The sequence below is a fragment of the Coturnix japonica genome, chromosome 7, assembly GCF_054131305.1.
Source record: "Coturnix japonica strain WE chromosome 7, WE-NBRP24, whole genome shotgun sequence".
In the NCBI taxonomy this organism is placed as follows: domain Eukaryota; kingdom Metazoa; phylum Chordata; class Aves; order Galliformes; family Phasianidae; genus Coturnix; species Coturnix japonica.
In genome coordinates, this window is record NC_140669.1 from 17,855,235 (window position 1) to 17,871,113 (window position 15,879).

At 36.3% G+C, this 15,879-nt stretch overlaps 1 protein-coding gene across 2 annotated transcripts in view; it reads left to right on the forward strand.

Moving 5' to 3' along the window:
- RAPGEF4 (Rap guanine nucleotide exchange factor 4) overlaps positions 1 to 15,879 on the forward strand; it is a 135,769-nt gene that overhangs the window by 9,065 nt on the left and 110,825 nt on the right. For both annotated transcript variants that reach the window (XM_015868498.3, XM_015868497.3), the window contains exons 3-4: positions 196 to 284; positions 9,183 to 9,329. In XM_015868498.3, coding sequence (XP_015723984.1) covers positions 196 to 284; positions 9,183 to 9,329 — 236 coding nt within the window. The remainder of the gene's footprint in view (positions 1 to 195; positions 285 to 9,182; positions 9,330 to 15,879) is intronic.

Genomic DNA, 15,879 nt, shown 5'->3' on the forward strand with positions numbered 1-15,879 from the left:
TAGTAAAATTTCTGGTGTCATTTACTATACTTTCTGGTGTCATTGGAAACACTACTGGATGAATAAATAGTCTGATATAGCAAATATTTTACTGCCAGAAGTGACTATAGCAGTACTGTAATATAAGGGGAAATATTCGATAATGTCACTGAACTTAAGAAGATATATCTTACTTACAATATTTCTTATTTTCAGTATTCCGTCAGGGCGATATTGGGTCCAACTGGTATGCTGTTCTGACAGGCTCACTGGATGTGAAGGTTTCTGATACAAGCAACCACCAGGTAAAACAAGTTGTTCATTAAAACAATACAATTGGTAGTACAAAAGCTTAGGAGTTATATTAAGGTAGGTAACAATGAGATGTATTGCACAGATTTTTTTTTTTCTTTTTTTTTTCTCAGTGATACTTTTCTCTATGGAGGTAAGTTGTGCTATTGACTTCAAGAAAGATGGAATGGAATGCTCTAAAAAGTAAATTTGAAACAGGAGTCACAGTATTTTCTCATAACTAAAGATCTGTGAATTGTTAATTGATTCCCAAGAAACATTGTAATTCACTTCTTGTTCTAGAAGTTCAGAACACAACCACCAACAGGGCAGCCTGGTAACAGCACACTGTGGTCTCTCCTGAAAGAAGGGGAAGATGTGATAGTAACAATGGAGTACCAGAACTGCTGCCAAGTTAAACCTGGAGAAAAGGCAGTGCAAAGAAATATAAGAGCAAGTAAAACACCAACAAATTGCAGGTGATTACTCCAATATCTTGACAATCCTATTTTTACAGAATTTGGATTTTTGAATAGTTACAAATAAAAAGATGAGAATAATATTAAAAAATCAATTGCCCAAATTAAAACTATATCCCAGAATGTGTGTGAGAAACTATAGATGGGGTTTAGACCTTTATACTGGGGAAGATTTTTTGCTGATGGTAGTTTGGTGGAAACTGAAGCTCCTACTCAGCTGTGTGCAGCATTAGAATGCAAATCAGGGCACTGGGTGAACACTGGGTTCAACTTCCTTCAGTAAAATGATAGATTAAAATAACTTCTTTTATACTGTTATTTTTAGTAACCTCTTCATTATACTACCTAGAGACTAGTAGAGAGTAATTAGCCCAATTTAAGCAATTCTCTACATGACCTGGTTGTCACTGATACTGTCACAATTCAGGCTTTATGAAATGCTTTTCTGTGCAAGTCAGAAGCAATAATGAATATTTTCTGGTGGTCGCCCAAAGATGGCACTGCACTGTTGTTAAGACCCAACAGTAATACTCTTCACTGAATGAGAAATAAGTATATCCCCATGAGTATTCTGAATGTAAAAGTTAAGAATCTGAAGTGTTGATTTGTTGCATTGGATGGAAGGTTGAGCAGTTCAGCCTCTTAAGAAATGTAAATATTTTTTCTGCTCATTCAGGTTCACTGCATTTTCCTGCCAACAGGGAACTACAGAAATACTGTTCATGTAGTTCTAGTTATGGAAATTATATTCTGCAGTAATTTCTAAACCATTTATTTCCTTCTCACAGGAACAATGAACTGAATTCTACTACTGTCTAGTTGCCATAGGATACAGCCTCACTGCTTGAAGAAGCAGCTTATGCGTTTACCATTCTAGTGCTGGAGAGGATTTGTGGGTGGGAACCTCTAAATAATGAGCCCAATATTTTCTCTGTCTTGGCTCCCATTTTTTCTTTATGCCACATCCTTTCTGTTCTTTGCTCTTCTGCTCCTTGTCCTGACTTCAGCTCCTGCATGTCCTATTCTGGCAATACCTTAGTTCCCTGGTTGGGATAGTGCTAGTCCTTCTTGAGCTTGAAATGCTTACTAAGGCTCATTCTTACAGTGCTTACTGAAAACCCAGATGATGGAGGAAATACACTGTAGCTCCACAGACTAAGCACTGACAGACTGAGTTGCTAGCATTGTCCTTCTAGCTAGAAATGGACGACCAATGCTCAAATGCCTGTTTATCTGTCATGGATTACACTTTCTAATAGCAATTCCAAGGAGCCAAAGCTACCTTTGCTGAGTTGTGGTAGTGATTAATTGCTATGCTTTTTACTCTTGCGCCATAAATAGCACTAATGCTTCTGGGAAATAATTCCTAATATTTGAAGGGAATTCATTTGTTACTGACACCATTGCTCACTTTGTTTCTTCAACCTGCAGTGCACATAGTTATACAGGCTGTTGCTACTAAGAGAAAGTGTTCTTGGGAAGCAGCTGCCTGTGATAAGTGCTGCTTGCTTCTTTGTGTAACCATGAAATTAGCAATTTTGGTACTGCAAGACAATTTCATCCTGTTTTCAGAATATACAGTAGAGCTAATAATCAGCTCTCCCAACAAGTTGCATCTTTTGTTCCACACCTGTTAAAGATCAGCTAACTTTAACCATTTGTCAGTACTAGAAATGATTCCTCACCAGTCACACACAGGTAATGAGCCATGTGTATTAATTCTGGAGCTCCAAGTAGACTCACTGACAGAGTCTTGGCTAGGAAATAGGATGTTTTAGCTTTCCTCACAGGTTCTGTTCTGTTCTATTCTACTTAATACATGCTGTTTTCTTGTGGTTTTTTTGTTTGTTTGTTTGTTTTTTAAAAAAAAGAAAAAGAAAAAAGAAAATGAAAAAAGAAAAAAGCTGTAGACCTGGGTCTACAAGTTTGGCTCTTTTGAGTTCTGCTATTTTGGAATTTATTGGGTGTTGGAAGTTCTCTTTAATCTGGATGCCTATAAGACGTAGAAGCTTCATTCTGCTATTTTCCAGGACATGGAAATGTTGTTCTCCTGAGCCCAGAAAACCAAGCTCTATGCTTTTCCTGTGGTGCTTTTTTTCCCCTTTAACAATGCTCTGACCCAGAAACAAGGTCTTATTTTTTATTTGTTAGTATTTCCTTCAGTGGATATCTTGCTCCTAACAAAATGTCCTTGTTCAAGGCTAGCCTTCATTCCCTATTTAGTCTATATCTTGCTCTGCCTCTTAAACCTTTATCGTCCTTAGTTGCTTGCTACTAAATTTCCTTTGTATCCTCTTCAACTTCTTGGAGCATTTTTACTTTAGTTTTCTGCATGTAATAGTTACTGTTGCAGTGATCAATCTGAGCTTTCATATTTATGATGTGGAACTGTAGAAATGCTGGATTGTATTTCCAAGGAAGTTATTCTTACTAGTTAGTTTAGTTAGAATCTAATTAGCTATTAGATTCTAATAGTTAGAACAGAATCTAATTAGCTATTATCTATTAGAATCTAATAAAGTGTTTATTTGCGACCTGTAACCTTTAATGCTTAAGTTGTGCAAGACGTTAGAGTAGATGAGGTTTTTGCAGCTTGAATTATCCTTTAATTGTATGATGATGAGTATAGTGTTAATATAAATATGACAATGATACTTCTGATTAGGAATGAAATACTGGTTCCTCTTTTAACTGGTATTTGTTTACCAAGGCAGCTTGTCTTCTGGTAAGCCTGAAAATAAATGTGCTATATAGATGCTGCTATGTTCTACTTCTTAATGAAGCTATGTTTGGAGATTAGTTGCTTTCTTCTGTTGAAAGCACAGTAAGTTATTGTGCATTGTATGCTTACTAGGAGTATCTTGATGGCTTTTATTCTTACAAAGGCATGTAGTTGTGTATCTTGCACTGGAAGATGGATCTAAACATGTGAATGTGTCAAGTCTTCAGTGAAGCTAGTGAAGTATAACTTCATACAAGTTCTTGGTGTATATAAGCTCATTCAGACCCATTATATTTGCAGAAAATGTTAGTAATGCTGCTAAGGAGAAATTTGAAAGATCACATAAACAGTATTAATGCTTACATTGCCTAGGATTTTCTAATATAATAGGAGGCGTTTTTCTATTTACTGATTAAAGTATTAGAATAAACATTTAGGATCTCATAGATTAACTTTGGAGAAACTTTTTGACTGCTTGCAGAGCTGTGTTATGTCACAAGAGGGCAGTGTTAGAATATATAACGAACAGTACAGGCAGCATTAAGCATTGAAATGGCTGTTTTGAAAATCATATTGAACTATTTATTGAACACCTTAAAGAATTTGACTGTTTCAGATTTCTCACTTACTGTTATTTCTGTTCTGCTGAGGCAGTAAAATATGCTAGCTGCTGATGATTGTGGCAGTAATTTCATTTGTCACTGAAATGGGAAGATACTGTTATAATAGTAATCTGACAAAATCACCCACCCAGTAGATCCTGAGTGGTGGTTGGTCTGCTTTCTGTACAAACTATTTTTGAACTTTCTGGCTGTTGAATGGTCAAGAAGTGACAGAAGAGAAGGATGTGGGTTTGGTTTGTTTTTCAAGGTACTGTCAAATACCAGGTGTAGAGGTAAGTGTAATGAGCTGCTTGGTCTTAATTTATTTTACTTGTAACAAATAACCTGATAGGTACTATACTTAAAAGTTTCATAAAGATTTAGTAAGCACCCTTCAAAATAAATAGAATCGGCAGCCTGCTTCTGATTAGGGATGCTGCCCTCAGTTGTGAACAGATTCTGAGCATAATTCTTGGCACTGTTATCTACCAAAGTAAATAGCAGTCTAATTACCTTTTAGAAATATTTCTAGTTTAGTGTTGTCTTAAAGATGCTGTTAACTGTCTTATCTTTGCTTAGGTTTTGATGTCTACTTTGAAAACGAACAGGTTATGAAGGGTGACTGTGACTAAAATCTCAGAATAAAACTGCAAACTAATGCATGACAAAAGGATCAGTATGACAGCTCTCCCAGATTCCTCAGTGTTTTTTTTTTCACTGGATCAGATTCAGAGACTTCTAGCCTAAATGATTAAGATTTATATACTTGTCCGATACCAGAAGAAATTTCTTCTGGGAAGAAATAAAAAGAAGGATGAAGATCAAACAGCATTTTTTTTTTTTTTAATGACAAGATTTTAGATTTAAAAAACAGACCAAACTGTTAAACACAGGGAACTGGCTTCACAAGTGATTACCCTTTTTTAGTAAAGCTTTGAAGGAGGAGCTATGAGTGCTTGAATAGTACAGCATTGTCAGCTGTAGGGAAATGTAAAGGACTGAGGATCAAAAGCCAAACAAGTTAGTGGTGTTGCTGGGAAAAAATGACCATGAAGAAAGAGATATAGAGATATAAGTGTCTGTGTAAGAAAGGGAAGAATTTCTTGGTTGTCTGAAGCTGAGGATAAAGGAGGTATGTGATAAGATTAAGTGAAAATGAGGGAAGGGATTTCATGATGACAGTCCTTGCAATACTGTATTCTGAATGCAAACATAAAATTGCCATTATGAATTTCAGGGATCACCTACAAGAAGCTAAGACATAGGATTTTACTGCAGTCTGTAGAGTAGTGTAAATATTCTGGAGCAGACTTAACTTATTAGTTTAAGCATGAGAATTGCTCTACCTTCTGTAACAGATATTGGGTGGACAAACAGACTTAAGTGAGAAGTTGGTTATTTTAGTCTGTACTGAGCTCCACAGCATTGTAGTTATCGTGATTTAATTTCCTATATTGTCTGTACATACTCTTTTGATTCTGTCTGCCAAATACCCTAGAAAAAAGTCTGAGATGTTGCAGATACATTTATAGGATTAGATGGGAATGTATGGAAATAATTAATGTTATTATAGTACAGTTAATCTGCAGATACTTTAATTAGGAACTAGAGGAGAACTTGTTCCCAGTCTTCCTAGGAGTTAACAATTCATTTGAGCAGATCACTTTGCTGTTCATAAAGAGCATAGCCTAAAATGTGTTGTCAAACTGCAGTTCTACTGTGGAAGGATATTGCTGTGTTATCATTAAAAGTAGTGGATAATAATGTTTCATAAATTGATTCATAAATTTTCCTTTATGAATCAAGACTGAGACACATTCCATTGGAGGCTGTGGAGCAAAGATCACTTCATAGATAATTTAATCTACTTTCGCTTATATCCTTTGGTTGCTCTGTTATGAAAGGAAATTTTTGGCTGAAGACAGGTTTGATATTTGACTATGGGAAATAAGCAAATTTCCAAAATGCTGGCTTTTGCAGATTTCCTGTTAGGTGTAGAGATGGTATAGAATCCTGGAGGGACACAGGTGCAGAAGTGAGGTAGAAGTAAAAAGTAAAGGAAAATGATGAAATTAAAAAACATAAACAAAAAAAGCTTCAACAGTAAAATGAAAAATGCAAGTCACAGCTTGAAACAGTGATTGAGCCACCTGGTAGGAAGGCAGAGCAAACCCAGGGGAGCTCAGGTGCATGCAATGTACCTGAGTGATTGGAAGGGGTGCACCCAGGATCCACCCCTTCCCAGACCTCATTTAAGGTTTGGCTGCGGAGGCAAGGGTATCTTGCTGGAGATTCCTGTGTACCCGTGTCCTTATTAAGGTAATTTCTTTATTTCTGTGCCCACACTGGCTACATTTGAGTAAATTCTTGCTTACTGTAGTCTGGGATCTTTCTGCCCTGCTGTCATTGCTGTCCTTTCAATCTCTTTACAACCAGATCCATTAATTTCCTTTTAAATGCAAAATATTATCAATACTAACATTCATTAAAAATACTTTAATGCTACAGCAAAAAAATGCTCACCCTATCTCTCTGTTCCTAACATCAGTCAAGTTTTTTTTTCCCATTTTCTTTGTTTCTGCCTTATACCATGACTTTGCCCAGAGTGCAAAATTTTTGGATGCTGGGTTCGAAAATAGAGAGTCACAAGTGAGGGAAAGAGCACTCAGGGAGCCATGTTATGATGAGGGAGGGAGGAGTGCTAATTCTTAGCTGTAGGATGCTTGGACAAAATCTTTAATGTTTTAGATTGATTTTAGGTGAGATGGGGAGGTGGCTGACATCAACTCTTTTGCTGTGTATCTTATCTGCTGTGATGGTGAAACTGAATGTATGGTCAGCCTGTGGTTTAAATGGCACCATTTTTAGTGTGTTCAGAGGACAGAGAGCAGTGGAAACAATCTCATCTTTTAAAGTCTTTAATACTGCATTTTAAGTAAGTGTGTGAATTTTAGCTGGCTACCAGCAACTAGAACCTCCTGCTGCTTCTGGGATTGCAGAGGGGAACAGCAAACTGAGTTTTATGCTGCCAGCAATCCTCCTGCAGTCTACACCAAACAGCAGGAGTTTCTTGAGTGTGAGGTTAACAGGTATAATAGGAAATGCACACCTGATTCCCCAGGAGGCTGGAGATGTATAAATCGAGGGCAGAGAGAAGACAGGTCTCTGAAGCCTTGAAGAGGGCTTGCTCCTTAGTTGGTTGAAGAACTGCATCACTGTAGAAAGAGATTGGGGGGGGGGGGGGTGCGAAGAAAAAAATTTCACTTGATGGAAGCCTGAACTTTTCTTTAATGAAGATGGGCAGGACTGTTCCACCTCCTTCACCTAATGCCTCTCAATGTTAATTTATTTCTAAGCCTTAACAGCTGCCTAATCAGAAGTTCTCTTAGAAAGTGGTTCCTTAATCAGTGTTTCTCCTTTTCATTTTTTTTCCTATTTTATATGGAGGCAGGGAAAAGGAAGAAGAGAGTGAGGAAAAGTTTAGAGGTGTAAATGTGACTGAAAATCTACCTAGTAGAAATGGATTGGTAATTCTACACTGAACAGATTATCTTTCATCTGAGCTTTCTCAATGAATTTGAGCATAATTTTAGTGCATGTCCTGTACTATAGGCTACTTATAGGGGCACCCATTTCTTATGTATTCATCACAAATATTTTCTTCTAACAGTGCCTGATTGTATTTGCCTTCCATGGAAGTGTGTTTCTGATGGTTGGTAAATTCTTCCTGGATCTTCTCTAAAACAGACTTGATTTTGTTTTCTTGAACAGATAATTTTATGTGATAATATCTGTGCAAAAGCAATTTGATGTGGTTCAGGGAACTGAACTAATATGGACATTTGTCTTTATAATGCAACTATAAAGCTACAAACTTGATCTTAATAACATTTGCCATTACCACTTATTAGATACTTGAAAGGAAAACAATGCAATTTTTAAACATAGAAAATGATGCTGAACTATGCTTATGTATCTCTTCTGACTTGTCCAAGATAAAGGAGTAGATGGGAGGACAACATTTTCTGTTTCACTTTCTGGAGCCATTATGTGAATCATACAGTTTGAATTAATGTACGTTTTTAATGATGTATCAAATAAAATCAGCATATTTCTGCTTATGTATTTGTGTAAAAGCATGTATAATGTCTTTAAAAAAAAAACCTGCAGCTTGTGTCTTAAAATTTTTAATACTGCTTGTATTTTTGTTTCTAAAATACTGAAAACAGCCATTTATGGTCCAGCTTAGAAAAAAATGTATGTGCCCATCTATAGTGTGATGCTCAGGAACATAGCCGCTTGTAAGCATAGGACAGCGCATGTATCTGAAGGTCTTTATTCAGCCATGTGTTTAGTTTCTAGCAGTCTAATGTTTTTCCTGAAGGGTCTCTTGGTTTGTACTAGAATGTTCACATAGGAGTTCCTGGCCAGTAGATATGAATTAAACATCTTTTCATCACATGAATGATATAGACCTCATGTAGACCTTCTGAAGTGGCCTTTACTGTATGCTTAGGATCATCCCAATTACTCTAGACTTAATCCAAGATGTTTTCAAGCTTAATAGTTTGCTTGAAATGCCTGAGTTACGTTAAATTAATTTTTTTAGTCAACAGACAAATCATTATGAATGGAAGAGCTTATTTCAATAGAAAATATTAAGAAAATATACGTCAGATTTTTGTTTTGATGAAGGTAAACTATATAGGGCAGAAAATTTTGTTCTGGGATTGCCTTATTGATGCTAGTTACCTTCTGATCACCTCTGATGTTTCTAAAGGATTTAGTCATTGCAGCAGCGTTTAAACAGAATTTAAAGGTAGCTAAACAGAGATCATGACTTTCTTCCAGAGGTGAAGGTGATTGTTTGCAGCTAGATATTTCTCATCCAATTGGTGGTGGTAGAAAACAGAAGTTCTACTAGCTTCTGCACTGAAGCTTTGTGTGCTACTAATCAGTGTATTGTGAACTTTTTCAGTTTGTTTGGTACTCTTAGTTTTTAAAAAAAAAAATTGCTAAGAAATGTTAATATAGTGCTGTTAGCAAATGTGATGTTAATTTTCCAGGATTTAAGAGTCTTTAATATGTCCTTTTCTTTTTAATTCAAAGGATGCTGTAACAATATGCACCCTGGGAATAGGAACTGCTTTTGGAGAGTCCATTCTTGATAACACTCCTCGCCATGCCACCATTGTTACCAGAGAATATAGCGAGCTCCTTCGAATTGAGCAGAAAGACTTCAAAGCACTCTGGGAGGTAAATTCAGATTTATTTGCAGTTTATGTAGAACAGGGTTTTAATATTTTAAGTTTTCATGAGATGCAAGCATACTTGTAGCCTAAGCATAGGAGTAATGCTTTAAAATCAGCTTGGACAAAAAGGAAAATATTTTAAATGTTTTTGACTATGTGATTGCACGCTACTGTATTGCTTTCTTATGGGCTTCGAAATTCATTTCTTATTTCATTTCTCCTAATTAAGTAACTTTGGAGTTTCTGGTAGAATTTGAATTTGTGCTGCAGGTGTTGCTGTCTTATGCTCAAACTTGCTGTTGTTGCCTGCATTTGCAAAGAGTGTACCCACACAATACACAGGTTTTAATATATCCTGCTTTACTCTGGTCTAATCAGCAGCCATAAGGAGTTTAAAATAGGCAAGTGGGTAAAATTACTTAGTCACTGATTACATCTGGGCTTCCTTAAAAACTTTTCCTTCTAGAGAACATAGAGCTGAATTTCTTTATTCTTTACTCTGTGTGTACTTCAGTGTTTCTGCTGAGAAAACTGCATTAATGCATTGCTCTGATAAGTTAATAGATTTGAATTTGTTTGGTTGTTGTAAACATTATGCTTAACTGAAAAAGTATTCTGGGGATTGCAAGGTATGTCATTGGCTTGGCCTGTGCTGTACTGCACTTGTTGCCATTTGAAATAGGCAATACTGCACAAGTTTAGGTTAAACTGTTCTAGAACATAAATGCCTACATCATTTACCCTTTGATCACTAATATAATGTTTCTAATAATTTTACTTATTTGATGAGTTTCTTGGTGATGCTCTTGAACAGGTCACATGTTGAAAGCATTGGGAGCTATTGTGGGGAGCGGCAGCGAAATTAAATTTCAAATTTTATGAAATTTTAGAACGTGTCACAGAGACTGCAGGTGTCACTCAGAGACCACAGTAAAGCTTTAAGGTGCTACTTGGCTTTTTGTTTGCAGTGAAATGTTTCATGTTTGGGGTGGTTTATTTTAGGGAGGCTGGTGCTTTGCTTTGAGTGAGAATGCAAAACAGCACCCACAATAACTCTACTGGTTAGTCGGAGGTAGAGAACAGGGTAATTCACTTTTTTGTTTGTTTTCAAGGTGGTATTTATTATGCTGTTGATTACTAATCCCAAAGCCTACCTAAAGTGTAGTTTGGGTATGTTGAACAGTGTATTCAAAACAGACAAAATTATTTGAGGAAATTCCTCTTAAAAATATTAGCAGACAAAGCAGTAGCAATAGTATGGTCTTATCCTTTTATAGAATTTCTAAAGCAAATGCTTTTTTCTCTAGGGAAACTTCTATGTTATGTATTTTTGTGTTCTGTGTTGTTTAATATGACTTATCCTGAGACGTGTGTATCTTTGATTTATTTCCCCATACAGGTTTAATAATTGGTGATACCACTCTGTTAACTTAAAATGTAATTTGATCAAAACCTACACGCAGTGAGGAATGAACTGCAGATTTATTATCAGTGGTACAATGGGAAAAATGGGACAAGGCAATGTCAGTAACGTTACAGTACAGATGAAGTAGAAACTGAAATTTTGTGCATATGCGTTTCAGCTCTTGTGCTATGAAAATTTAACTGCAGGAAAAAAAAATAGTTTCCCCAGAACCAAGATTATGTAGTACTGCAGTTTAAGAACAGCCTAAGTAAACAGTAGGTCTGTAATTCTTACATTGCTGCAACTTTTATGAATGTAGGATTTCTATGATTAATCAAGTAGTGCAAAAATTGTGATTAAGGGGTGGTTGTTTCCCGTGTTTATGTACCACAAGACTTCCTTTTGGTTAAAAGAACAAATGAAAATTATTTGCTGGTAAATGGTAACTGCATGTGAGTCATGAGGGGGCAATAAAAATATATATGTATTATTAGGATATGAATATAAGCTTGGAAAATGATCAAGTGTATACTGATAGACAGTTATTGTGCAGCTGACCAGAAATGATAGGACTAGGAACTATGAGCTACCTTACTTCATAAAAATTTCTTAAGGCTGAAGTGCGTTGATGAGAATCTTACTTGCAATAGATTGGTTTTACTTTTGCTATCACAAATCTAGGCAGCTCCTTGGAAGAGAAATTTACATTCATACTGCTTATGAGGCTTTTGGTATAAGTTCTAAAGCTAGATTGTAAGAGGGAGAGAGATCTATTTTAAAAGTTGAGAAACTTTCAATATCTCTACAACACAGTTTTATGAATTTACATACTTTTCTGCTTTTTACTTAAATAGAAAAGTGATCTTTTTCTGTATTAGCTGTATTGCTTTAAGAAACTGTACTTATTCATGTGTTTAACAGAGCAGATGTGGCTTATTAACATATTTAATGTACAAAATATGCAGCAGAATATAGTGATCTCTTACTTTGAGTGCAATTACAATTGGGTTTATATCTGAAAGATTGCTATTTTTAAGTGACTTTATCACTTTCCTTTTGTCAGTTTTATAGACTTAAATGCTCTTGTGGAAAACATAAGATATTCTTTATCAAAAGCATAATTAGCTGCCTTTTGTGATACAGAGCCAAATACTCAGCTCTTTACAGAAAGATCTTCTGCAATCTCCTTCTTTAACAGTCAGGGAAAGTCAGTGTAAACAAATAATATTGTCTGAGTAACAGCAATTACTATTTAAAATGGCCTAGTGTTCTCTCTAGTGGCTATATCCATTTAAGTAGCATCCTGTTCAGAAACATCTGTTGAAGTTCTGAGCTTACTCATCCTTGGAGACTTATTTTTCTGTCCACAGCTGCTAGAACAGATTGGGGTTTATGAAATCTGTGGTTAGGTTTTCACACAGCCAAACAGTCTTGAGGAAAGGACTGCTAGGAGGCTGTGGGAATCACGGGTGTCAGAACTTGGTGTGTGACCTGTCCCTGGCGTTCATTTTTGAGGTTCTGTAGCAACTGCTACAAACACGGTAGACATCAATGGTCCTATGGTGATAAGAATGCACCTTCCCTCTTTACATCACTGAGTGCAGTATTAGCTACCTTGCCCCAAACCACAAGGGTGGTTACATCCAAAAATAAACATAAATGCAGAAGATTGTACACAAGCAGCTCTTGTCAAGTGCACCCTGGCGGGTCAGTGGCTTGCTCCACCCCCTTCTAGCTTTAATGTTTCCAACAGAGTGGGAGCAAAATGATTGCATTTGAACAGTGTTATTGTTGCGGAAGTTCTCTGTAGTTCATCCTCAAGCTTTGTCCTTCCATGCAATTGCAAAGTGATTCAAGCCCAGACAGGAAGGGAGTGAATCTGCTGAGAGGTAACTTATTTTTAGAGGTCTTTCCTACCACAGTAAATTACTCAGGCTTCCTTGAATAACATACAAATAACCAATTTCCTTTTGTGTGGAGTAAGATTCAGTTAGAAGTTACTGACTGTGCTCTGAGAAACACTTGAGTAAATGAAGAGCAACTACTACCTTGGTATGCAGTGACTTTGGAGAGAGGGAGTCTTGGCCCCTGTAAGGTCAGAATGGGTATTTTAATTATTCTTTTCTTTCTAACCATCAACCCTTAAACATCTTGTTGTCTGGTTAACAGTAGTGTAATTTGCTTCCTCCTTTTGTCTGTCTCATAGTTCAGTCGCCCTCAACAGGCTTCAGTGGTCTGAAAAAACAGCTTTGGAAGAAAACATTTTTTTATCTTTTGTTCTGAGCATTTATAATGTTAGTATTTAATGAGCTAATTTAAAACAGATTGCCTGTCAAAACAGGAAAAAAAAATCAAAATAGCTTGGAATGCTGTTTAGGAAACAACTGGTCACTTCATACATGTGATTTAAATGCAGCGTACAGTGAGACTTCTGAGTAAGGTTTATTTTCACCAGAACTGAGGCAGTAGCTCTCAGTGCTTTTCCACACAGTATCAGTTTGTCGTTTGAAATTGTATCTAATTATTAAAGTGGGAATTATGAAGGCACTATGAAAACACATTAATGGAAATAAACATTGATGAACTTTTAAAAAAATCCATTTGTCTGTGCAATAAGTGCATTATTTATCACTGTATGTTACTGAGTCAAATGCAAGGCAATACAGTGGGCAGCATTTCAGAGAGGCAGCCTTTTCCTTGCCCTAGGCTATTGGAATATATGTCACAGGGTTAGAGGAGGGAGTTCTTCCTTCTCTCTCTGGTAGACTTCTAATTATTGCACATTTTTAAAGAATACTAGGTATCTCATGTACTTGTCAGTACTTCCTAATGCACCTATCACAACTTCAGTGTTCCATATCAGAAATTTCCATATCATCAAGTGAGATATTTGTCAGGATGTGAGAAATTAGGTGCTGGTAAAAAGGGGTGATGGGAGTGAATCAAATGATTGGATTAAGGCCTAGCTAAAGAAACTCTTTGATTTTGCTTTATTACTGTCAGTATGTTGTCTAGTAATCAGTTGCAAAAGTCTTTGCAACAATTTATTGATTTCCTGTAGGTAAGTATAACAGGGACATAAAACTGTAGTTAATAAAATGAAGCCAGTTTAACTTTACAGAATGGGTGACTGTGTGATTTTAAAATAGTGAAGTGCTTGGAAGAAGGTAGTTGTGGAATGACTGGCTTTCTCTGTCTGCTTCATGTCACGCTCCATTGACTGCTCAAATTCTACCTTGATTATTCATCTCTCTAATGAAGTTTTATTTGAGAAATATGAAAGAGATCAGATTGTAGTAGCTTATCTTTGGACTGTAGCTGTAATACTTAGTTCATCAAGCTCCCAAATAACCATCTTGTTGGAACAAGGAGGAACTTTTCCAGAGTATTTGGTAGGGAATGCAACATGGAATTAAGATGTGAAAGGACTCAGGTGTGTGGGATGCATTGTCTTGTGCTGTCTGCAAATCTTCAGCTGCTGAGGGATTCAAATTTATATGCAAAGAAAAGGACTAGTGTGTTAGACATTAAATATGAAGTGATGATAGGCAATCAGATATTTTTCCTAGACTAACACATGGAAGGGGGGAGGAATAAGAAAAATTCTTCCTCCTGGCTTTAGAATATGACAGCGAACACAGAATTGGCAAGATATGAGCAAACATTTGTAAGTAACTAACATTCCACCTTCATACCTTCTGTGTTAATGCTGGTAAAAACACAGAGTGAGTAGTAGGGAAAGATTCCAAAATCGTCGGTTCACAAAGACAACTTGTGAAACTGCACTTCTAGTTTTACTGGTGCAAACTGAGTATGTTTCAAATGAAGACAGTACAATTGCTTTGGTAAACATGAAGCTAAGTGGGAGCAGAACACTGCCTTGAATACTGCTGTTTTGTTTCCTTTCCTTACTTTTGCAATGAACTCCTGGGATCTTCCCTTTTGTTTTCCTTTGTCAAACATTTATAATATTAAAACATTATTTTCTGGAAGAGCAGATATGATTATGGAATGGTATTCTATCCTCAGTAGCTTTACAACCAAAGTAATGTTTGCATATAAAATAGCAACTTTAGTACATTAATTCATGTATTTAAAAAAAAAAAAAAAAAAAAAGCAGTTCTTTGTGGTCACTTCTCATGACCCTATCCTAAAAGGTAGCCTTCTGGTTGATGGTGCATGGTTTCTGCAAAAGATGAAGGGGATTCAGTCTGAAGTTTGCAAATTTTACTTTCCTTGTCCTTTGTCTAAGGTGACAGACTTGAGCATTCAGGATACTCCTTAAGCAGTGGAAAAGTCTGAAAAATAACAAGTTGCTTGGAAAGACCTAAGCCTTCCTCATGTTTCTCTGCAACAAGCCTTCTTGGTTCTTGCTCTTGAATGTCATCTGTTTCCACCTCCGTGTCCTCCTTTATTCCTATTTCTTTTTCAGTTGCAACATTTTGTGTCTGTGTCATTATTTCTCCATTCGGAGACAAAAAGCTTTGTAGTTCAGTGTTTTCTTAGCCCTAACTAGTGTGGCATTTCTCATGGATACAATTGTCTCCGTAATAATGTCCATCAGCTTGAAGCCCATGATGCCAGTTACTGTGCAAATATATAGTTACTCTTGCTTGCATCCCTTGTGAATGTTTATCTTTATTAACACTTCAAAAGATTCTTAAATCATATTGCAGAGAGCTTGACTTTCTAGAGATTCCTCACTGGGAAAAGAGCAAATAGACTAACATGCTTGCTGGATTTCTCTTCCTGCTAAGTAATTCATTTATTGGTTTCTCTTCTTTCTATTTTATTTCTAACCATAATAAAATGTGGACTCATCCAGTTTTCAAGAAAAGAATTTTGATAAATTCCCAAAATACTTAAATATCAGAAGGGCAAGCTGGAATGTAGACATTTAAGCTCTGCAGATGCTTTTGAGGCAGCATTTTTTTTCTTTCTCTTGGAAGCATTACTGCCAAACTTGCATTTTCTATAACCAGCTTTTATATTAGCAAAGCAACTGCTTTTCATCCTCTGCAGATTGTATTATTGAATGTGGTATCTCTAAGCTTGATATGCTAAACAGGGAGAAGTTGTATATTGCAACACACAGCTGGAAGCCTATGAATATTAGGGAGCAAACTTAGGTACTTCCATTAGTCCATTT